Raw genomic sequence first — 25,689 nt, forward strand, 5'->3', positions numbered from 1 at the left:
TGGGAGGGACACGTGAGGGAGGGGTGGGAGGGACACGTGAGGGAGGGGTGGGGAGGGACATGGGTGAGGGTGGGTGGGAGGGACAGGGACTGAGGGAGGGAGGGACAAGTGAGGGAGTGGGTGGGAGGGACACCTGAGGTATGGGGTGGGAGGGACACCTGAGGGAGTGGGGTGGGAGGGACACGTGAGCAGGGATGGCAATGGGAGGGACCGGATCCACATAGTTAAGTTTTGGGGTTGCCATTCCTGAGTGAGGGAGGGGGTGGGAGGGACACGTGAGGGAGGGGTGGGAGGGACACCTGAGGGAGGGGTGGGAGGGACATGTACGGGAGGGGGGAGGGAGGGACAAGTGAGGGGAGGGGTGGGAGGGACACCTGAGGGAGTGGGTGGGAGGGACACGTGAGCAGGGATGGCAATTTTCCCATGCCGGATCCAAGAGAGTTAAGTTTTCAGCTGAAAATGGATTTTCCTGTTGCCATTCCTGAGTGAGGGAGGGTGGGAGGGACACGTGAGGAAGGGGTGGGGAGGGACACCTGAGGGAGGGGGTGGGAGGGACATGTAAGGGAGGGACACATGATTGAGGCTGTTGGAGGGACATGTGAGAGAGGAAGTCGGAGAGGCACGCGAGGGAGGAGTTGGGACACATGAGGGTGAAGACACTGAGGGAGGTACGATAGAGAGGGTTATGGGTTGGACACAGGGTCGATGGGGTGGAGACACATGAGGGTTGATGGGGCACATATGACTTGGCAGTGACACAGCAGGACACATTTAGTTTATGTATCATTTCATGGGTTTGGCCAAAATCTATCAATCTGTAAACAAAATATGAACAGTTGACATATTGTTTTCTCTGTTTGACTGCTATTTCTTCAGATAAGAACAGAAATGTGAACTATTTAAATTATGTAACTGACATAGTCTGATGCCACAGCAATCACCTAATGTAGAGGTTAAAACCTTCGCTGACAAAGTAAGTACGTGTTTGGATAGTAATCACTGTGAACATTCCATCTGAAACAAGCATGTTTATTGTCTTCTAGTGCAACACCTCGCACCCCTGAGAGTGTGCCGTCCCCTGGCAGTGGTCTGTCCTTCCTCTCCTTCCCAGGCAGCACCTCCTCCTCCTACTTCAAGATCCCTGACAAACTGCAGATTGTCAAACCCCTGGAAGGTGAGTAACATTTTCATTAGTCCAACTTCAGGACACATATCTTTCTTCTTGGTTTCCAAAAGTTGTGTTAAAAATGAATAATAATTATGTTTTAGGCAATTTGTCCTTCAAAGCATGAAAGTATACTATTTCTGTTTTCAAAAATGTTGACCAAAACGGAACAATCTGGCCCTGTGTTATATTCTACATGGGAAGAAAGAATCAATATTTTGATCACCAGGATTTAATGTTATTACACTTGAGTGTGCAATTTTGTGTTAACCTGTCCAACATTTTGTAGGGATGCCACATTTCTGTGTGTCAACCGGGCGTGGGGTAGCCTAGTGGTTAAAGCAGCCCCGAAAAACTGAAATACTTTGTTGAGTCCAAGACAAAACCTAGCATCATACAACCCTGTCTTACTCAAACCAATGTACATTGCAGGTTCTGCTACGCTGCGGCAGTGGCAGCAGCTGGCTACACCCAACCTTGGGGGCATCTTCGAGGAGCGCCCCGGGGTGCAGATCAAGGGGGAGAGGAACCTAGACCTGCAGGAAGAAGTGTACACCCTCAGCGACTTTGAGGAAGATGGTACGTTGGAGATGTCTAATGTTGTACTCACATATATCTGTTCAAGATCTGAATACATTGACTACTGCAGGATCCATCAGTTATCTGTAGCTTTTAAGTCTTGTCTTATTGTCAAGATTTAAGCCAATTTGTGGTTTGAAAAATGTGGAAATGAAATTGCTGTTATCCAATCTTGTAGTTAGTAAATTGCTTGATGATGGCAGAAATATTTTTGTGATAAGAAATGAACTTCAATGACTGTAAACAAGGTACTGTTCCACAAAGCCATCGTAACTCCCGTACTCTGACCTTGAGTTTCAATCATCATAGCCTTGTGGTCAAAGAGTGGTCTTACTGCTACAGATATCATAATGTGTATTGAAGTAAAGGATCGGTGACTGCCAGAGCGTTGCAGTATCTTTTGGGGAAAGTTGCGAAGTGCTTTGATGTCTGCATTGCTGAAGAAGAGTTTGTGTTAATTTCAGATGATATCTCTGAATGTCCAAGTCGGCGCTTTGAGGAGAGCTCCACAATCTTCACACTGACCGACTCCATGGTGAAGAATCCCAACGATTACTTTATGCTGGCCCCATCAGCAAGGTGAGCAGAGAATTATACGTCAAACAAGCTGGTTGATGCCCTGGGCATCAGAGAGAAACTTCTTTGTAAACTCAGGCCATGGGTGGCTTAGTCCAGTAATTCAATGTACAGAGTTGTTTCCCTTGGGCACTTTGGAAACCCATGATCATGGTTTCGAATGCCCTCCTCCCTGATTGTGTTTCAAGGTTCATCATTACTGTACCTTTGCTTTAGGGTTTCACAAAGTGGTAAACGTGTCAGACCTGCTTTCCTCCAACATGGAGTTGGTATGTTGTCATATAACTTCAATACTGACCAAAGTAGCCTTAACCAAACTCATTGCCTTTGTGCAGTCAGTACGTCAGTTTTGGGTTTTGGAAGCTCGGTAGTCAAATTGGTTCCTCCATTTTATCACTCCACTCAAATATCAGAATCACTAAGCAATGTACTTGACTGAAATGTTTTGCTGCCATGAAATGTGAACTTTGATATTACCTGTTTTCAGCACTGAGAGCATCAACAACCAACCCAGCATTGCATCATCGACTACTCCAGTGATGTCTACACCAAAAGGGAGGATGGCTTCAATGAAAGGGAGCAACACTTCTACGTACAGCATGTCTCTGGGGCTGGCAGCCATCTTGCAAGAGCGGGATCTCGCCAAGCCTGTGGAGCGGAAGCCGGGCATGCCCTACAACCATTCCTTCCCTTCCCGTGTTCAGTCTATTGTTACCGAGACACCATACTCTCCTGCAAAACCAGCTCTGGAAGTGTCAACAACTTCAGCTCCATCGACACAGAATGATGGAACCACGACATCATCAAGTATGGCGTCAACCCCTACCGATGGTGGGTTCTTGGACAAACTAAAACACACAGGGTTTTCCATCTATGGCTTCCTTGGTGGCGCTAAGAGTGAGGATTCAGATTCCTCATCATCAGACACGGCAACCGTCTCCTCACCGACCAGCAGTGGCAGCATCACCACCACAACAGTAGAAGGAGCAACAGCATCTGCAGGAGCAACGTCTCCCAACAGTGACAAAAATATAACCCGGAAACTGCTTACCCAGGGTGCATCAGCAGGGGTCCTTGGAGCGATAACTTCCTTCAGGAGAAGCGGAATTCTGTAAACTCTTGTAGCCGTCTCAAGACCACAGACATTTATATAATGAGGAAGTGGACCCAAAATATTCCAGAATGAAATAATCAACATAGACTTGTGTGTTGCCCCTCGTCTTTCATGTGTGATTCAGTCAGAAGTTGATTAGCATAATTACGAGATCTCTGAGCTTTACTTCATTTAATTATCTTCCAGGTTACCTCAGTCATGTCTCAGTCAATGATTTTGGAAATATGGGTTAATTCAAAAATTTGTTCTAGATTTGAACACACTCATTTCAATTTCAGGAAGTGGAATGAGAATGATCTTCTAATGTTCCATGACAGATTATTTAGGATTTCTTCGACATGAAGGAAATGTTCGTTGTGCACCAACTATATGTACGTTCACATTACTCGTCACAACTTCCGTGTGCCAAAATACTGATACGGCATTTATATTCAAAATAATTACTGAATTCGTTTAATTTAGATTTTGTGCTGATTTTGATGCCTTTGACATTTTTGGTTGACTGATTTTTCTTATGTTTTTCGTATTAAATGGGAACAGGTTTTATTGCTGAAAAAGAGCATCAGGGAAACCAAATTAGCATTTCGGTGATATGTCAGGGATAATTATGATTCTGATTACCTTTGAAATGAAAGCTACATGTTTGTGTTATTCTGTGCTTTAGACTTGTGATTCTTCTCATTGAAAATATTACGAAAATAAGGTCACAAAAATGTCATCAGTCAATTCTGTGTTACGATCCGTCATATGTTTTCAGGACATATTCTCTTTTCGTATTGTATGAAATTTTCATCACCAACTGCAAACTAATCCTGTTGATTGGTACAGTCTCTGTGCATTGTTAATTTGAGACCATAAAATCAAAATTATATTGGTTTTCCTATGATGTCAATTTCAAAGGCTGTTTGAAAGTGCTATGATTTATGAGAAGGTCATTGTTTGGTGCTATTAAGTTATTTTAAATTTTGTTATCAGGTATTTTAGTCTCAGTGGATAGGTCCGCCCCTACCCAATCTTCTCCTCTGTTGAATTCTGAATTTTGATTTTGTAGCAAATGATTTTACTCAGAGGTGGGGAAATTGGGTTTGTATGTGCGCAATGACTTTTACCAAAGACTTTAGTCATTTCTTTCACCAGATGATGCAGTAATTACTCTGTGATTTGATTTTTTTTGTCGCACCAAATCCTGGTACATTGCAATTGCAAATTTACAAGTTACTAATGAACAACAGGGAAATCTTAAATTTTATCTTAGCATCTCTTGTGGATGCATTTTGGAGGAAGGTGCTTAAATGTGTTAATAAGGTAAGTCAAATATTATCAACGCTAAGCCCTTGTGATTTTTCTGTGATTGATCATATCCCAAAATGTACTGACAGCTAGTTGAAAATGTTTTCGAAGAATGTTATAACCTTTAACCTGTATATCTTTATCCAATGGGTGTCAATGACAGTGTTATTCAATAGCTTGTGTAGATGTGTAGAATACAAAGGGATGGGAAGGACTGGTATTCTTTTTTTGTGACTTGAAATTACTTTTCACTTTTACTACTTTATCACTCAACATTTAAGGAATCATTTTATTAAATTATAAAAAAAAGTTTTGACAGATTGATTACTGCAGAATCTGGTGTTTGAAAATACTGACTTGTCAGTGAGGAAGTGATTTTGTATTCGGTGAAATATGTAATTGTATATAAGAATTGTACATAGAAATAATTGTAATTGAAATTGTTCGAAATATTTTAAATTATTTGTACATAAAATAGGTTTTATGCAGTTTGGCGGGTTTCCAAATGTCTGTTTTGTCTCTTTGTGTTGTGTCACTCAGTACATGTGAAACTTTCTCTCTGTTGGTTAGAGTTTATACATATACTCCAGAAGTTTCACACCACACCTCAATTGTAACATCTCATGTTCAGGCAGAAGTTTTATTCAGCTTCATGAATGAATTCTCTGTGAGGTTTCTTTTATGAAAATTATGAAAGAATTTTTTAAAGAAATTACATTAACAATGTCATAATTTAAATGTTATGTAATTTTCATCTTTTTTGTTCTTATGAAATTGAAACATTCTATATGAAAGTGATTATTGCTTCCTAAATTAATTGTTAAATTTTGTATTTAAAAAAAGGAGATTTGGCATCATTTTTTGTTTGTTGAAATATGTGATCTCGAAAAAGTTTGATTGGCACATTATTATTATCAATAAGGAGTTTATTATAAAGTTCTTGATACAAAGGCGTACCAGTAATTGTCAAAACCTTGCAGATCACTGATTATATTATATACACATTCTGACATTGTAGACATTAGGTATCTTTACAAACCGCCACCCTGTACTATGCAATTTTATATCAAGAAAACAAAACCTTATAGGTGTGAATAAATAAAGCAACTTGAATTTTGATTTGAGTTTTTGTTGATTTAACTTTTCATCAAATTAAGATTCAAACAGGTATTACCTGGATTCTTGATTGGAAAACGTCACAATGCTGTTGCCTCATTGGATTGGCTGTGATTGGTTGCATGTCATCACACCCTAACAGTATAGATATGTGTTCACAATATCAACCACTGGCTTGTGTAGTCATGATGCAGGTATCTGAGTGAGTGAGTTTAGTTCTATGCTACTTTTAGCAATGTTCCAGCAATATCCCTGTGAGTGACACCAGAAATGGGCTTCACACACTGTGCCCATGTGGGGAATCGAACCTGGGTATTCTGCGTGACAAGCGAACGCCTTAACCTCCAGGCTACCCCACCGCCCCTGCCCATACAGCTAGCTTATTGCAGACTGTCGCATTAAACAACACAGTGCCCTACATGGATGTCTGATGAGTGCTACAGGGTAAGAGACTGGTTGTGGGATCACCAACATTTGGGATCTATACACACAAAAACTAAGCGCCCCCTGACATATCTCACGATTGAATGAGCCCTGATCTTAACCCTTTAAAGCATATCTGGGACATGATTGGTCATTGTGTGCAACAAATATCCTCAAGTACAGAACCTGCCCCAGGAGGATCAGGAGGCTGACAGGGGGTATGAGGAGGCTGACAGGGGGTATGAGGAGGCTGACAGGGGGTATGAGGAGGCTGACGGGGTATGAGGAGGCTGACAGGGGGTATGAGGAGGCTGACAGGGGGTATGAGGAGGCTGACAGGGGGTATGAGGAGGCTGACAGGGGGTATGAGGAGGCTGACAGGGGTATCAGGAGGCTGACAGGGGGTATCAGGAGGCTGACAGGGGGTAGGAGGAGGCTGACGGGGTATGAGGAGGCTGACAGGGGGTATGACAAGGAGGAGGCTGACAGGGGGTATGAGGAGGCTGACAGGCGGTATCAGGAGGCTGACAGGGGGTATCAGGAGGAGAGTGCTTTGACATGGAGGTTACACTCGGTATTGACCTTGAGTCTTGTAAGACACGCAAAATGACATTTTGAATATTACATTCACCAATGATTTCAACATTAAACATTCCAGGGCCATACTTGTACAGACGTGGTTTTGTATGAAAATCGTGTTATTTGGAGTTTTTAAATGAGCAATTGTCATCATATGTTTTTTTGTTTTTATGAATCAAAGGATCATACTTGTCAGAAAAACTCATGTTTTTCCATCTTGGTAACCACGAGAAGTTTTATGTCCGTGTTGAAAACCTATCATTGCAAAAATACAGGGAGTGCGTAATTAAGTTCTTTGTGTATATTTTTGCCACAGAGAAAAAACAGCACATCATCAGTCACTGTGAAAGTAAGAATGCAAGTACTTGTAAATTTGACTTGTATGCAAAATATGAGAAAGAAAAAACAAAGTATAGTCAACCACTGGATGAATTTACCTTCCTAGGTCTAAAGTAGACACGTTTCTCCATAACAACTTTGATATACTGGCATAGCAACATTTTAGTCAACACTGTTGTCAAGCAAATCAGTTATGATATGAAAGACTTAACACATTTTTTTCCATAAATTGTGTCACTTTATCACACCACAACTGTTAAGCAGCCCATCCAAACATTCATACCTAATTCTGCAAGAGTGAGTGAGTGAGTTTAGTTCTACGCCGCACTCAGCATTATTCCAGCTATATGGCGGCGGTCTGTGAATATTGTCGAGTCTGGACCAGACAATCCAGTGATCACCAGCATGCGCATCGATCTAAGCAGTTGGGATACGATGACATCGTCAGCGAGCCTGACAACCCGATCCCGTTAGTCGCCTCTTACGACAAGCATAGGTTACTGAAGATCAATTCTAACCCGGATCTTCACGGGCTTCTACTGTAGGAAGGGGACTCCGACATTTTATTTGTAGAAGACCCTTATAGCTTACAACAAAAGTAAAATGCAATTTCAATGTAGTTTTCACATTAATTCATTAATTAAAGCCAGGTGTCCGAGAAGCACGTGCACAAGTGCAGACAAAGTTATTGATTCATTAACCTGTGCTGTGCCGTCTCCATGTTTTCTCGTACACCTGTCTGTCCCTGTCTTTGCACCCCTCCTTCGTAACAAACAGTGAACTGTGTCAAAATTTTAATGATAGTTTGTTAAACAACTTTTTTTATTTTTAGGACATAAATTCTGCAAATAAAACACAGAGTTGGTCTGATGTTTTGATTATGATCAGCGTTTTTTATTGAGTATTATATGTTTATTTTTTGGCGAGTTGGATTGCAATTCATCTGTCCGTTTTTTAGCCAAACGACTATAATTGGGATTTTTACCAAACGTGGCAGAAAACTAAAGAGTTCAAATATTGTAACATTTCAAGTCGTAACACAAACCACCTGTGCATCCTATAACACAACGTCAGCGATCAGGTAGATCGACACGAGATAAGTGGGTGTGAACTCCATCTGTTTGCAGATAAACGTGTCGACTGCCCTTATGTCCCAATGCGCTAGATCCTGCCATGAACATACTGACGAACTACAACATACAGCCATGTAAACATGTATATAACCCAACGCACTTAAAATAAAATAGCTAACTGGTAATTTTTAAAAATATGTTAATGCAGTTATACTTGACGCGTAATTCCTCCGTATTTTGACCCAACAATTTTGTAAATTACTCCCAAAATATTTTCAAACAAGTCATATTTTTGTCCAATGAGTGTACTTTGATAGCAAACAGCTCCACGACATAGAATAGCCAAGCACTGCATCCGATTACTTACCACAAAGGACAGTATCACAGAATTTGCTGTCACAGCCCTTGCTATATTTAGACACAATAATGGAATTATTATTAGTCTTTTTCTAAATTTGACTGGAATCACTATGACTCCCATTTCTCAAAGTCTGTGTAAATCCCTGTACATGCATCGTATTTATTATATTTTAAAGTGACGCTTTTGTTTACAAGCATCACATTCAATATTTATGCAGGTATAGTCAGAAAAACCGCCCTAAAACATATTCACCAAGCTTGTCCACCACTTAGGAACGATACGAGATAACTGGGTGTGAACTCCATCTGTTTCCAGGTTAACGAGTTGACTGCCCTAATGTCCCACTACGCTATTTCCTGCCATAAACATATTGACGAGCTACAATATTCAGCCCTGACATGGATAAACATTATGTTTGTAACCGCATGTATGCACTTAGATAAAGATAAAAGAGAGAACTGTTAAATTACGATTTTGTTCTTTTTATGCAGTTATACTTGACGCGTAATTCCTAAAAAAATCGTTCGTATTTTGATTCATTTTTCGTCGTCTGAATACCAGAGTGTTCTATGTCCACTTGGGTGAAAATTGAGTTACGAAGCTCAGGATATATGTTTTACTGCATATTCTGTTTTACTGCATATATTATCTCCATGCAAAGTTTCACCGAGATATATAGCCTAGAAAGTGGGTTTACGCTGGTTTATCTCCATAAAATAACACAAATTGTTAGTTCCAGAGTATTCTAAGTGGTTATTGGACAATCAGCAAATCCAGTTTGATCACGTGACATGGAAATGGACCACTCTGGAAGTGATTGTCATCATTACAGACATACAAATGGAACATTGGAACATTGCCCTTATTTATGATAAATTTAATGTAATTCGTAAGCTATAAAACTACAACAAGTTTTAAAACAATAAAAAATACAACCTGGTACGGGAGAAATAATCATACAATAATCGTTCAATAATGATTCAGCTGCTTTTCTGATACATAGAACACTCTGGTTTTGAACAAAATGGCAAATCTGTTTGGCCGAGTGTTCTATCTCCAAGCGGTTTTCGTTAAGTTCTTATTTATTTCAAGAGCTTTAACATACTTTTGGTTATTTTCCTTTTTAATATTACACATATATGTGCACAATTCCAAAGTATTTGATAGAATAGTTTTGAAAATATTGTTGATCTAAACTTCAAGATCGATTTTCTCGAAAACACTCTGGTTTTCAGGCAACGTTTTGTAAAACACTCCAAATATATTTTCAAACAAGTCATATTTGTTTCAACATGTTTTGTCTATTCACGAAATAGAATAGCCAAACACTGCATTCGATTACTTATGGAATAATTATTATCGCCTGATAAAGTACAGTCGACGTCTTTGATCTTTCAGCAAAGCATCCTAGAATATTGACAGCATAGGCAATAAACATGTTTCACAGTAATGTTGTTTGGGGGTTTCCATGGTAATGACGCCTGTCCACTTAAAGACAGCCTTTGGATCACGTGGTATAATTTATACCCCAATAAATACACCATGTACAGTACATCATACTCTGACCCTATTATTTACAAAACGCCGTCTTCTATAGCTGAAAAAGTGCGGCGTAAAACATCACACAAACAAAAACGTCGTGATTTTTAGCGACCATTTCATGCAGCATGCAGACTTTATGCATTAAAAACACTTCAACGCAACTGAAACCTGTTACGTTATTGTGTAAATTTAATACACGATAAATCTTTCTCGCTTTTCTAAAATAAAATGTATTGCAATCAAATTTTGTCTTCCATGCACGGCCGTAGTCGTCTCACAGTCTTATTATTTTCCCTACAGCCTACAGTAAAGTAAGGCCAGAAATGCTTTTTGGCAATTATATGATAATGGTTGATATTTCAGATTGTAAACTCATACACAATCATTCATACCACCTCGACCTAATATGGCATATGAGTAATCACGATGTACCATTCCTTAATCATAATGATTACTTGTAAAATATCGAAAACTTAGAAAAAATACCATGGTAAAAACACGTCTAAGAAACAAACTATACTGTGACCCACCTGGCAGGCAGAAAGGGTGACAGCGTTCATGTAACGCACGGGCAGCACATGTCAGGGACCGTCTCAAAATATCAAGTGTCAGTATCACTGCTGGTCGAGGACTCTATAGCGGAATTATAACAGATGCAACTATGCTGACGTTAACGCCGTCCCACAGACGGTATTCGTCCTCGATTTTGAGAACACGGTCTTCAGCCTTTTGCAACACTTCTGGGTTAATTCTCGCAAAAGAAGCATACACAAGCTCTTTAACGTCTGAAAGCTTGAATGTGGTGTTATTGCGAGCTATAAATTCTTAGTTACCCCAGATCAGCTCGATGGGATTGAGCTCACAGTGCCGTACTGGTGTACGGAGAACTATGTGGCCTTGTTTTGCAGCTAGTTCGTCAGTGATGTACTGGATTGGCTTTCTATGAGCTGGGGCTTTGTTTCTGATTGCCTGTAAGGCACGTTACAGGAAGTGAAAAAATCCTGTAACTGAGCCTTGAGATTGCTCATAGTGGGTGTGATGGTACCAGGGACACGCAGGTGATGGTAACTGGCGTTTAACCAAAATGATAACGCTTGGTTCGTCCAGCTGCGGTACAAGCTTATGTTCGAACCAATCCAAAATACCTGCCCAATCATTTCGCTATGGTAATCACTATCAGATTTCTTGGCCTCAAAAACAATGTCACAACCCCCAATCAGTCCCTTGCTACAGGTACCAGTATGAAAGATAACCAGGCGTCTATCTTTGCCTGATGGTAACACTGGTGCCTTAGAACAACCTGAAGGAAGCCACATCCGATCGGTTGAGTGATTTTTATTACACCAGGTTTCGTCAAGGTATATGATTTGAAACCCCAACTTTGGAGACCTGACTATATGTCACATGAAGGGCTTTACACATTCTATAGTAAACCCTGTCATAGCTGACGAGAGGTTTCTCCCTTTGTTTCTCCAGTATGAAATACTGGTATAAATTTGAAATTAATTTTTCTGCAGAGATATCAAGTCACATGTTGCCAGTTCAGTGCTCATACACTAAGTGAAACTACTATGGGTGAACAAGATTATCTATCAGATTTGAATTAAGACTTTTTGACGTAATTATTTTGAATATAACTACTACAAGAGTTCCATCTTTTTCACATATAGATGTTAAAAAAACAAACAAACTTTTTCCAATCATTTATGTAATTTAATTAGTTGAGGCTAAATGAATAATTATAGTCTGTATTTCAAAACTACAGTTTGTACTTAAAATATTTACGAATGTTGTTCAATCGTCAAAATTTCCTCCTGTGAAGTCACCCTCAAGTGCATTTTTTCATCTGAGCTTTTATATCCAACTAGGTAGAGTCGTACATGTATCGTATATGTGCTTTTATCTTGTGTCATATTCATCATATTGACATTGAAGCCAAAAAGCATTATCCATGCATTTCCGGTATTACGTTTTTTTTGTAGTCCTCCCTATAATACTAAAACCCTAAATGAAGCAAGTCTAGACTTCCGCAGGTTCAGGTTCTCAATTTCTGGTCTCCCTGGGGCTCCTTTTCAACTTAAATGGGTTTATTTGTTACAATCAAAATGATATATATTCAGAGACTAAGCTGCCATGTCTGTATCGCAAATGGTGGTCGCTTCAGATACTGACGCTGTTACAGGGTTGTTAGGCCAACCCACGTTAAGGGCGTGCCCCGCAGTCGCCTGTATGAGATATGACATTGAATTTTGTCATGAGCAATCCTCAGACAAATTACCAAATATTAAGTTGTTATTTTCAATAACATAACATTTACACAGCTTTATGTGAAGCACACTCAGTCACTTTGTAGGTTTATGTACACTAATGTAAAAAGGGAACTGCTTCATACAAAGTCGATTCCGTATTTTCACAAACTGAATATGTGTGTCTTGTTGACGGCACGTGACGTGACACGTTGACGAGCTGTCCGAGATAAGTCACGCGTGCTGCCATGTCGTAGCTCGTGTAGGTATTTAAAACCTCTCCAGATAAAAAAAACTATAAAATGTCGTGCAACTTCATTTTGCGCTGTACCTGTTTGCAGGATACACACGGCGCGTACACGTCGACTTTGAGCAAGTCGAGGCATGGCGTTAGCGTTACTTGCCGTTAAAGCATTTGAGCACCTAAAGCGAATCGTAAGTGCTATCATTTAAAACATAACGAGTGTGGATGCCATGCTGCCAACAAACACGCAAACATCAGTTGTGTGTCGTGCATTTACCGATATATACTGAAAGATGCAAAAATTTGTTTAATTTCAGAAAGAACCTATTTTTTCTATGAATACACAAAGCATTTAGAAAGTGACCAAATGTAACATATGTTATATTTTGGATTACACTTTCTCAATAAAGTTCAGATTCTAGTAATTTTGTTGGGTTGAGTCCCGCTGGGGTAGGAACCCATACCCTCAGAGTCAAGCGCCTGGTTTTCTAACTTTAAACGCAGCACAGTTTCTCTTTTCGATCTGTATATATGGATTGTTTTAGGGCGAGTGCACGTGTATAGTCAGAGCGATTAACAGTAACGCTGTATGGACTTCACGTGCCAGCATGCACTCCATGCTGGCAAACATTCTAAGAATCGTGGACAGGTAAATATATTCCCACCAATTCTCACAGAGAACACCCAATTGTAAACACGTTTATTGTAAAAAATATATTTCTGTCACTTGTTGTTGCTGTTTTATTGAAGAAGGTGTCAAGAACAAAAATCAGAAATTGTAGCACCCAAAGAGGGCTTCATGATGAACATACTTACTCCTTCATCAAGTGATGAATATACTTACTCCTTTATCTGGTGATGAATATACTTACTCCTTTATCAAGTGATGAATATACTTACTCCTTTATCTGGTGATGAATATACTTACTCCTTCATCAAGTGATGAATATACTTACTCCTTTATCAGGTGGTGAATATACTTACTCCTTTATCAGGTGGTGAATATACTTACTCCTTTATCAGGTGGTGAATATACTTACTCCTTTATCAGGTGGTGAATATACTTACTCCTTTATCTGGTGATGAATATACTTACTCCTTTATCTGGTGATGAATATATAAATGAATATACTTCCTTTATCTGGTGATGAATATATACTTACTCCTTTATCTGGTGATGATATATAATTACTCCTCCTTATCTGGTGATGAATATACTTACTCCTTCATCTGGTGATGAATATACTTACTCCTTTATCTGGTGATGAATATACTTACTCCTTCATCAGGTGATGAATATACTTACTCCTTTATCAGGTGATGAATATACTTACTCCTTTATCTGGTGATGAATATACTTACTCCTTTATCTGGTGATGAATATACTTACTCCTTTATCTGGTGATGATGAATATACTTACTCCTTCATCAAGTGATGAATATACTTACTCCTTTATCAGGTGGTGAATATACTTACTCCTTTATCAGGTGGTGAATATACTTACTCCTTTATCAGGTGATGAATATACTTACTCCTTTATCTGGTGATGAATATACTTACTCCTTTATCTGGTGATGAATATACTTACTCCTTTATCTGGTGATGAATATACTTACTCCTTTATCTGGTGATGAATATACTTACTCCTTTATCTGGTGATGAATATACTTACTCCTTTATCAGGTGGTGAATATACTTACTCCTTTATCTGGTGGATGAATATACTTACTCCCTTTATCAGGTGGTGAATATACTTACTCCTTTATCAGGTGATGAATATACTCCTTTATCAGGTGGTGAATATACCTCCTTTATCAGGTGGTGAATGAATACTCCTTTATCAGGTGATGAATATACTTACTCCTTTATCAGGTGATGAATATACTTACTCCTTTATCTGGTGATGAATATACTTACTCCTTTATCAGGTGGTGAATATACTTACTCCTTCATCAAGTGATGAATATACTTACTCCTTTATCTGGTGATGAATATACTTACTCCTTTATCTGGTGATGAATATACTTACTCCTTTATCTGGTGATGAATATACTTACTCCTTTATCAGGTGGTGAATATACTTACTCCTTTATCTGGTGATGAATATACTTACTCCTTTATCTGGTGGTGAATATACTTACTCCTTTATCTGGTGATGAATATATACTTACTCCTTTATCAGGTGAAGAATATACTTACTCATTCATCAGTAAGAAAATACTCTGAAACGTCCTGTTCCGTTAATGTACCCCTCAATGTGTATCACTTCGAAATGCTAAAGGCTCAATGAGAGATAGTTATGTGTCCCTCAAGTATCTAAATAGATGCAGTTTGACTGCCAACATCTAAACATATCTTGGAAGGAAATGAATTCTGAAGTCAAAATTTATCCTCAACTCATTCTTTTCATTTAAGGTAACATATTTTCTTGTGGCGCTTCAATGGCAGTTGTCATATACGTTGAATGTGACACCGACTGTCATCACTGTTTTCATGTGGTACTTCAATGACAGCTGTCATATACGTTGAATGTGACATCGACCGTCATCACTGATTTCCTGCGGCGCTTCAATGGCCAGTTGTCATATAGTTGAATGTGACACTGAGTGTCATCACTGATTTCCTGCGGCGCTTCAATGGCAGTTGTCATATACGGTGAATGTGACAACGAGTGTCATCACTGATTTCCTGTTGCACTTCAATGACTGTTGTCATATACGTTCAATGTGACACCGAGTGTCATCATTGATTTCCTGCGGCGCTTCAATGGCTGTTTTCATATACGTTGAATGTGACACCGACTGTCATCACTGTTTTCATGTGGCACTTCAATGACAGCTGTCATATACGTTGAATGTGACACGAGTGTCATCACTGATTTCCTGTGGCGCTTCAATTGCAGTTGTCATATACGTTGAATGTGACATCAACGTCATCACTCATTTCCTGTGGCGCTTCAATGACTGTTGTCATATACGTTGAATGACATGTCATCACACAATGACGATGTTGAATGTCATCACTGATATTCTGTGATGCTTCAATGGCAGTTGTCAGATACGTTGAATGTGACATCGAGTGTCATCACTGATATCCTGTGGCGCTTCAATGGCAGTTGTCATATACGTTGAATGTGACACCCAGTTTCATCACTGATATCCTGCGGCGCTTCAATGGCTGTTGTCATATCCGTTGAATGTGACACCGAGTGTCATCACTGATATTCTGTGATGCTTCAATGGCAGTTGTCAGATACGTTGAATGTGACGCCGAGTGTCATCACTGATATCCTGTGGCACTTCAATGGCAGTTGTCATATACGTTGAATGTGACACCCAGGTTCATCACTGATATCCTGTGGCGCTTCAATGGCTGTTTTCATATACGTTGAATGTGACACCGAGTGTCATCACTGATATTCTGAGACGCTTCAATGGCTGTTGTCATGTACGTTGAATGTGACACTGAGTGTCATCACTGATATCCTGTGGCGTTTTAAGGGAAGTTGTCATGTACGTTGAATGTGACCCCGAGCGTTATCACTGATATCCTGTGGCGCTTCAATGGCAGTTGTCAGATACGCTGAATGTGCCACCGAGTGGCATCACTGATATCCTGTGGCGCATCAATGGAGTTGTCATAAACATTGAATGTGACACCGAGTGTCATCACTGATTTCCTGCGGCGCTTCAATGGCTGTTGTCATATACGTTGAATGTGACACCGACTGTCATCCCTGTTTTCATGTGGCACTTCAATGACAGCTGTTATATACGTTGAATGTGACATCGACCGTCATCACTGATTTCCTGCGGCGCTTCAATGGCCAGTTGTCATATAGTTGAATGTGACACTGAGTGTCATCACTGATTTCCTGCGGCGCTTCAATGGCAGTTGACAAATAAGTTGAATGTGACACCGAACGTCATCACTCATTTCCTGTGGCGCTTCAATGACTGTTGTCATATATGTTGAATGTGACACGGAGTGTCATCACTGATTTTGCTTTAATGGCTGTTGTCATATACGTTGAATGTGTCACTGTCATCCCTGTTTTCATGTGGCACTTCAATGACAGCTGTTATATACGTTGAATGTGACATCGACCGTCATCACTGATTTCCTGTAGCGCTTTAATGGCCAGTTGTCATATAGTTGAATGTGACACTGAGTATCATCACTGATTTCCTGCGGCGCTTCAATGGCAGTTGACAAATAAGTTGAATGTGACACCGAACGTCATCACTCATTTCCTGTGGCGCTTCAATGACTGTTGTCATATATGTTGAATGTGACACCGAGTGTCATCACTGATTTCCTGTGGCGCTTCAATGGCAGTTGTCGTATACGTTGAATGTGACATTGAGTGTCATCATTGATTTATTGTTGCGCTTCAATGGCTGTTGCCATATAGTTGAATGACACTGAGGGTCATCACTGATATCCTGTGGCGCTTCAATGGCAGTTGTCATGTACGTTGAATGTGACACCCAGGTTCATCACTGATATCCTGCGGCGCTTCAATGGCTGTTGTCAAAAACATGTGATTAGTAGAGGTTAAATTCATAATGATAATAATATGAAACATGTACGATATTTTTTTAAATCTATATTATCAGTAGTTAGCATAAAAAAAAACCCAGACTCGCTCCCAGAATGCCTTCACTACTATGAGGGAGCGACCGGGGCAGGTCGTTGAGTCCTGAAAGGGGCCGGAAACCAGTCCATTCTAAAAAATAGCGACTTCAATATACAGACGGAGTCCAGCTTGACCAATCCGGATGTGACGTCATATAAACGAGCAGAGCGGCTCCCGGCTTTGTTGCAAGGTGACGCCTGGTTCTCCGAATACTCTGCGCTTGCGCTACACTGCCTTCGCTACTATCAAGGAGCCGCCAGGGGACCAGGTCATTGAGGAGATAGGCAGGAAACCAGTCTCTTCTAAAAATAGCCATATTGCCCGCGCTCGGAACGGAAAATCTGGTGGTTTTTCATTTTAGTTTCATCCCGAAGCCGAGAGGTCGTACATTGTGATGGCACTTGAGCGTAAGTAAATGCAACCTTCGAAGGTAAAGGTAACATCTACTCTTGGAATTCGTTCGTGATCGTCGGTATTTATATTGTTTTAAAATGCTTTATGTCAGTAAGGATCGTCGGTATTTATATTGGGGTATAATGCACTTTTTCAGATAAAATGCTGGGGTTTAACCCTAACCCTGTCAGTAAGGAAGTGTCATCTTCAAGAAAAGACAAGTTTCACGTTTATTCGTGGAGGCCGCCATTACCAGATTACACCCCCCTCCAATGAATAATGATTGTTTTGTAATCTCTCACTTAGGAAGCACTGAGAGCAACTCTTTTTGGTCAGCAGCGCAGGGTTTTGCCTACTCAAACAATTTTTTTATAGAGTAACATCAACATAATGCAAGATACCTTGGAGATGAACTTACCATCCATGAACATGCTGAATAATTTGTTGAAAATGTTGGTAAAATGCAATAATAATACATGGTATATTCCAGTTCATAAGAAATGGAACATACTTCTGACACAAAATTGTTATGGTCAGCTTAGACATCTTTGTACTATTTTCGATCAATCTATATCTTTCGATTTATAGTTATTATTCTTTAATTACAGATTTAGGAAACCGTATCCAACTTCTGACACCAAAAACTGACGATTTACTTGACTTCCTTTTCACAGTTTAACTTCTGTCACATATTAAGAAAGTGAAACACACGTTGGAAACATTAACAAGAAGTTTATTTATAAAAATAGTACAATGATGTCTGAGCTGACCAGAACAACAACCATGTTCGGACACGGAAAGGATATGAGTAATGACACAACACAGGTCATTATCAATATGATAAATGATGAACATAAATCAGCCAATGTTTCACAAGTATTAGGTATCCATCCTTCTACCATTTGCAAATTTTTGAACAGGTATCGAGAACGTAAAATATAGAAAACAGTTGTCATTCTGGTAGACCTGCAAAAATCACAGCAGGGGAAGTAATCAACTTTCTAGGATCATTAAAGTTAATTGGCGGAAATCTTTGGAGGATATTGCTCACATTTTTAACCAGTCTGTGCCACACCTGTTTCCAGAGGAACTGTTCCAAAGAAATGTACATTCGCTTGCATTTGTTTGCCGGACCATTTGCAAAGGGCTTGGAATGTGTGAGGTCAAGAGGAAAAAAACGTGTGACATGGTGTAGAGGAAAGATATGTTGGACTGTTGCTAGGGACTGGAAAAAGGTCATCTTTACCGATGACTATTGTTAAACCTGATGGAAGAGTTAGTGTGGCGAAAGTGATCAGTAACTTGGAAGGGCAAGTGTCTCGTGTATTTCATTTTCACTCAGGGAATAGAGTGGTCTATGGGAGTAGGAAGCTGATGATGTGGGGGTGCATTAAGTATTACGGTGTTAGTGTTCCCCCTAGGATTCAGAAAGGGCAGGGTAACTTAAACAAAAAGGGCACTTCATAATCTAAAAGGGCACTTTGGTGAGGATTATTGAAAAAATAACAATAACAAAATGTATATGAAGTCAAATGCTCTTATAATTTTATTTCTAAAGTTCATTTATTACTCTTCTCATTTTGTATTTTAAGATCAAAATTTGGAAAAAAAAGCATTTCAAGACATTAATCTGTTGTCACATTTGTTTACAATTTCACAAAACACTAAAACAACAATTTACAGTTTTGTTTTCTTTCTTGCCAAGCATCTGTTCACAACTTTTTCAAGTCAATGTCTGAAACTGACGATGCATTCAGACTAATCAAGAGAAGTCTGTTGCAATTTTGAACACTGAGTCTGTTTTTATGATCTGTCACAATCAGTTTCACTTTTGAGAACACTCTCTCAACTTCAGAAGTGGACAATCACAGTTGCATGAATGGACAGTAATTGAACAATGTTTGGATTCAAGTTTCCAAGTTGAGGCTTGAGTCTTCAAAATGGTGGAGGGTGAACTGGTGTCAAGCTCCTTTACTTGACACCACTCAATCTGTGTTTCTGCCCTTGGTGTTCATTTAGAACATAATGAACAAAACATCATTCCCTTCTTTTTGTCATCTTCTGAGTACCTCGACCAGGGATCGGTTTTGTTGCCACTTTGTGTCAAATGCAGTCTTGTGACCACCATCTTTCTTCTGTGTTGGATTAACTGACTCTGTCTCGCGGTGCCCTTGAATTTTCATAGGAAACTACCTCTGACTCGCCTAAGTCCGGTCTGAAAAAAATATATACAAAGTTAGTATACCATATTCAAAATATTCTTAGATATTAAATTTGCAATCATAATCATTAAAACAAAAATACACACAATAATACACCTGAACGTAAGTATCTACTGTGGAGAGCCGACAAGGGTGTGGCTTCCCATTGTTTGAAATCGTGAAAATAGTTTTGCTCCTTCAAGACTTACATTTTTATGAAATCGACAGTAAACACTAAAACAAGGCTACCAAGTGAAGCTGTTATGCAAGCTGTATTAACTATTTCATTTCCCAGGATCTAAAAACAAAATAATTCAAGATCAATTTCAAATTGCCGATGGATTCAAAATGGCGGACATTTTCGATTTTCAGATTTTCACCTAAACAGCACAGTCACATGAACATCGGTCCCCCAAACGCGTGCCAAAATACATCCCATGTAGTTCACACATCGTTATCTGGTGTTGGGGTGTTTGGTGTCGAAAAAGGGCGGACAGTGCTAAGGATGTTAATACACTAGACATCTTTTGTGGCCTGTTGTTGTAAAGCATTACCTTAACAAACCATGGCTGTTTCAAGATGACAATGAACCTGTGATGGTCCGGGTTAGAATATTGGCCTTCAGTAACCCATGCTTGTCGTAAGAGGTGACTAATGGGATCGGGTGGTCAGGCTCGCTGACTTGGTTGACACATGTCATCGGTTCCCAATTGCACAAATCGATGCTCATGTTGTTGATCACTGGATTGTCTGGTCCAGACTCAATTATTTACATATCGCCACCATATAGCTGGAATATTGCTGAGTGCGGCGAAAAACTAAACTCACTCACTCAAGATGACAATGCACTGATACATCAGTCCTGTGAAAAAGAAACATGGGAAAGCTGGAATGACATTCCTCAGCTATCATGGCCAGCACAGACTCCAGATTTGAACCAAACTGAAAATATTTTGCTGCTGTTGAAAACCAGTGTGAAAAGAACCCATTTCTATGATCAGGAATCTGGGAGACTTGAGGGAGTGTCTCCAGTCTGCTTGGGATGATCTGCCTCTTTATAACATTCAAAGACTTTCTGGGTCCCTACCTAATACCCACATTCCACAGAGATTTACACCAGTACATCACCAGTTCGATTCTCAGTTCAATGATGTTTAGCACTGTTTATCTGTTGTGACATCGGAGGATAATCACTCATTGACTCAACTGTCATCCGACACATATCACATAGCAAGTGGGGACATCTGACTGCCAACAGACTAGAAATGGAGGGTCAGCCGACACTCACTCTGCAGATTTTCATCGGATACTACAGTGAACGCGAACAGAACAAAAATGTTCGAGGACAAAGGTCCTTTGGGAGCTGGTGCTTCATGCATGGGAGCCTTGTTCCTCCATTCTCCTGGTATGATGTTGTGGTTGGCATCCTCTGTATCCAGCTGACCATGGTGCATGGCTAGGTGCCGTATTGGGATCAGTTTGTGGGGACAGACACAGGTTTCTATGATGTTACGCACAAAGTCAGGTTCTTCCTGTAATGTTTCTAGAAGACACTTAAATCAGGCTGCCAGTATTCCGAAAGCGTTCTCCGTGACTTTGCGGGTGCTACTTATGCAATAGTTATATCTCTGCTCTGTAGGAGTCATGTTCATGCTCGAGTTTGGCCTCATTATGTGGGTTCGTAAAGCAAAGGCGTCATCCACGATCATGAAGTATGGCATGTTCTGGTGGTCATTGGCTCAGGAGGCGGGGAATCTTATTTGACCACTGTCTCTTTGAGTTCAGATGCATTATATATCTGTGCGTCAGACATATGTCCTTGACCACCGGTGTCTATCCAGTAGTTCGCATCAACAAGTGCCACGAGGACCACTGAGAAGAAATGTTTTAATTATGATAGACACTGCCTGAGTTTTTCATTTCCCGACTGTATGTGCTTGTTATCAAGTGCCTGCATTACATGTGGAACATTCCAATGCCTCTTGTATTCTTCAGCAATTGCATGCCATTCTTGTTCAGTGGTGGGACAGTGGATCACTTCATCAGCATACTTATCCACTATGGCTTGACAGACCTCGGGGATAAACTTGAAAATGGTTTCTCGAGCAACCCTGAAGCTGCATGACAGTGATGGATACCGATCGCCAGCTGCAACATGCCTTAGGGTACAGGCTAACTTGAGACCAGTTTCAAGGGCTCTCCTGGCTTTGGTATCACCCTTCATGAGTATCGGTGCAAGTCTCTGGAGTAATTCATCAACAAATTCTGGCTTAACTCTCAAGAAATTGAAGAATGCCATTGCATCCTCCATTCTCAGTTCATTTATGAGTCTGGTGTAGTTCATATATAACAGCCTTCTATCCGCTTGCAGCCATGGTCCAACCCCAATAACGACGTGGTCTTTTAGTCCTTCTCAAGACCTCAAGGGTCATTTATCTTGTTGCATAGTTTGTCCATGTTGATCCATGACAAGTACCGTCAGGAGGTGCAGCTCGCTTTTATAATCGACTGCGATTTTGACGACAAATCTGTCCAGTATTGGGTCAGTGTCAGATTACCCCAGCGTCCGATTAATAGTAACCGATTTGCCGGATTGGTGTCAGGAGAGCATTTGAAGTGTCAGATTAGTGTCGGCTCACCCTCGTATTACAATCCGACTCCAGTTGAATCAGGCCACTACCAGTCTTTCATCTGATTAGCCTGATCAATTTTGGATCTCCATTAGATTTTACGGAAAAAAGGGACACCCCAAAAAGAATGTTGATGAATTTTCATTGGATCTCATCGCTGAAATTTTCGCAAAATTGGGATCAGATGAGGTTCCGATGGTCAATGGAATGGTGGTATACTATAAGCGTTTATGACAAGTACTGATCTCAAAAGGACTCTTAACAAAATATTTAAGCAACTGGACACCAATACGGTAAACAACACGTTCGTTATTGGGTTATGGTCTTCCATCTTGAAAATTGAAACAGTTTTGGCACATGTGTGTATGTTTACAACTTGTCTCCCCATGAAAGGTTCTGTTCCTGGATCTAAAGGCACTCCAGGTGTTTAATGATAAAGTGTGTCACTCCTTATGATATCTACCATCTAAATGATATTTATATAGAAAGGCATTAATTTTGAATCTACAATATTATGTAATTGAATTGATCAAAGACAGATCTCTTTATGTTTACATGAAGACATATTTGAATTATTTCAATGCAGTGTTTTAACCTATGGGTGTATCTATGAAAATATTGGGGCTAAATGGATTAGTAACAAACAAATGTATTCATTGCTTTCAACCAATTTTACACAGTGGGACCAAATAAAAACAAACGTAGTGGTTCCGATTTCACCTCTTTAAAATTTATGGTAGGTAGGTAGGATTTTTTTTTTACATTTTCTTTTAGAAGTAATGTATGAACTAATAACAAATTGATGTATAATTGTTTATTCAATCTAGCTTGCGGCCATCATGTTGACTTTCTCTATTAGAATGACCGATGTCCATTGGTGCCGGGCAAAAACAATGGTATCTGAAAGCTTATTTTATTCATACCTCTTAAAAAAACTGGGGTCGGCACCAGAATTCAAGGATCGGTCGGGTACTCGGAACCACATTTGTGTTTTAGGCCTGGTGTATATCACCTGTACACCGCTTGGCAAGACATCTACTTGTTTGCTGTTTGTTTTGTTTTGACAGGGTGATGATGGACTAGGCATAGCCCTTAATTACGTAGCATCAGTGAAAGTATTGATATTAAACATACGAATACAATTAATTGTGAGGCTATAGAGGTTAATTGTACATCCCGCCATTGGCATTTTTCATACAGGATATTGAAAATCACTCCGCTAAGTTGTATATAGTGTGCTGTGTGTGGGAAGACATTTTACAGTACCAGGTTTGTTATCATGCAATGTGTCATACCATCATATTGTGTACCCTTGTTATAAGAGTGTGACTACGTTTCTTATGTTTTCAGTGAACACCATAACATCCAAACTTTATTGATGGAAGTTGAAAGCAATCTACAAAATCCTTTTTCTATCACTAAAACAAATGGAATCTTTTGAAGGGATTTGCTGGAAACAGGAGATCTCTTACTGATACCTTGGAATCAGGTGATTTTAAGGAAGAACCCACCCATTAATGGAATCTTGGAAATAGGTGATCTCATGAATGAGCTCGTTATTGGAACCCTGGAATCTGTTGATCTGATGAAAAAAACGTTATTGGAACCCCAGAAACAGGTGATCTAATGAAAGAATGTGTTACTGGAACCCTGGAAACTGGTGATCTCATGAACCAACCTATTATTGGAACCCTGGAAACTGGTGATCTCATGAACCAACCTATTATTGGAACCCTGGAAACAGGTGATTTCTCAAGAGAACCTGTTATTGGAACCCTGGCAAAAAGTGGTTTTGTGAATCATGGCAAAGATAGTGGTCCAACCAAGCTGTCTCATACATAGTGAGTGAGTAGATAGAAAAACATTTTCTACATTAGATAGCTTGAAAAGTCACATGCTCTGTCATAGTGGAATCAAGCCCTATGAATGTGCTGAATGTGGGGAAGAATTTGCACAAACAAGTGATATCCTGAAACACATGAAAAGTCACACATCAGTCAAGCCTTATCAGTGCATTGTGTGTGAGAAAACGTTTAGTCAAGTAGGCAGCCTGAACACACACATGAGGATTCACACAGGAATCGAGCCTTTTAAATGTGTTGAATGTGGGGAAACATTTACAGATTCAGGTAGCCTGCAGAGACACATGTGGATTCACACAGGAATCAAGCCTTATCAATGTGATGAATGTGGGAAAACATTTACACAATCAGGTCACCTGCAGAGACACATGAGGATTCACAGTGGAACCAAGCCTCATCAATGTGATGAATGTGGGAAAACATTTACACAATCAGTTCATTTGCAGTCACACATGAGAATTCACAGTGGAATCAAGCCTTATGAATGTGTTGAATGTGGGAAAAAATTTAAACACTCAAGTTGTCTCTCTGAACACATGAAAAGTCACACAGGAGTCAAGCCATATCAGTGCATTGTGTGCGAGAAAAAATTTACAAGATCAGCTGGCCTGGAGAGACACATGAGGATTCACAGTGGAATCAAGCCTTATCAGTGTATTGAATGTGGAAAAAAGTTTACAAGATCAGGTCACCTGCAGACACACATGAGGATTCACAGTGGAATCACGCCTTATCAGTGTATTGAATGTGGAAAAAAGTTTACAAGATCAGGTCACCTGCAGACACACATGAGGATTCACAGTGGAATCAAGCCTTATGAATGTGTTGAATGTGGGAAAACATTTACACAGTCATGTACTTTGCAGAGACACATGAAGATTCACAGTTCACATGTGTTGTGTGGGAAAATACAGAGTCAAGTTCTTGCAGAGACACATGAAGATTCACAGTTGAATCAAGCCTTAAGAATGTGTATAATGTGGGGAAAAAATTGCACAATCAGTTCATTTGCAGGCACACATGAGGATTCTCAGTGGAATGAAGCCTTATGAATGTGGGGTAAAAATTACACAATCAGTTCATTTGCAGGCACACAAGAAGATTCTCAGTGGAATCATTTCTCTCATCAGTGCATAGTGTGTGGGAAAACATTTACACAATCAGGTAGCCTGCAGAAGCACAGGAGGATTCACACAGTAACCAAGCTTTATGAATGATGGGTAAAAGTTTTGCATAATCAGTTCATCTGGGAAAACATTACACAATCAGTTCATCTGCAGGCTCACATGAGAATTCACACAGTAACCAAGCTTTAT

General features: G+C 39.9%; 2 protein-coding genes and 1 long non-coding RNA gene across 9 annotated transcripts in view; all 3 read left to right on the forward strand.

The window, feature by feature from the left end:
* Positions 1-5,843, forward strand: part of LOC124264713 (trafficking kinesin-binding protein 1-like) — an 83,099-nt gene extending 77,256 nt beyond the window's left edge. For all 7 annotated transcript variants that reach the window (XM_046699482.1, XM_046699484.1, XM_046699487.1 and 4 more), the window contains 4 exons: positions 1,044-1,174; positions 1,598-1,744; positions 2,209-2,323; positions 2,808-5,843. In XM_046699482.1, the coding sequence (XP_046555438.1) occupies positions 1,044-1,174; positions 1,598-1,744; positions 2,209-2,323; positions 2,808-3,435 (1,021 nt within the window). In that variant the 3' untranslated portion in view covers positions 3,436-5,843. The remainder of the gene's footprint in view (positions 1-1,043; positions 1,175-1,597; positions 1,745-2,208; positions 2,324-2,807) is intronic.
* Positions 5,844-17,547: 11,704 nt separating this feature from the next.
* On the forward strand, positions 17,548-24,184 carry LOC124264745. The gene is made up of 2 exons (XR_006895230.1): positions 17,548-17,694; positions 23,862-24,184. It is a non-coding gene; the product is annotated as an uncharacterized LOC124264745 (long non-coding RNA).
* A 37-nt stretch (positions 24,185-24,221) lies between these two features.
* On the forward strand, positions 24,222-25,357 carry LOC124264733 (zinc finger protein 2 homolog). Its single transcript, XM_046699504.1, has 3 exons — positions 24,222-24,255; positions 24,389-25,245; positions 25,310-25,357. Exons 1-3 carry the CDS (start codon positions 24,222-24,224, stop codon positions 25,325-25,327), a joined length of 909 nt encoding a protein of 302 aa, XP_046555460.1. The 3' UTR covers positions 25,328-25,357.
* Positions 25,358-25,689: the final 332 nt, after the last annotated feature.

The sequence above is a fragment of the Haliotis rubra genome, unplaced genomic scaffold (assembly GCF_003918875.1).
Source record: "Haliotis rubra isolate DU_JTF1 unplaced genomic scaffold, ASM391887v1 Scf94, whole genome shotgun sequence".
In the NCBI taxonomy this organism is placed as follows: domain Eukaryota; kingdom Metazoa; phylum Mollusca; class Gastropoda; order Lepetellida; family Haliotidae; genus Haliotis; species Haliotis rubra.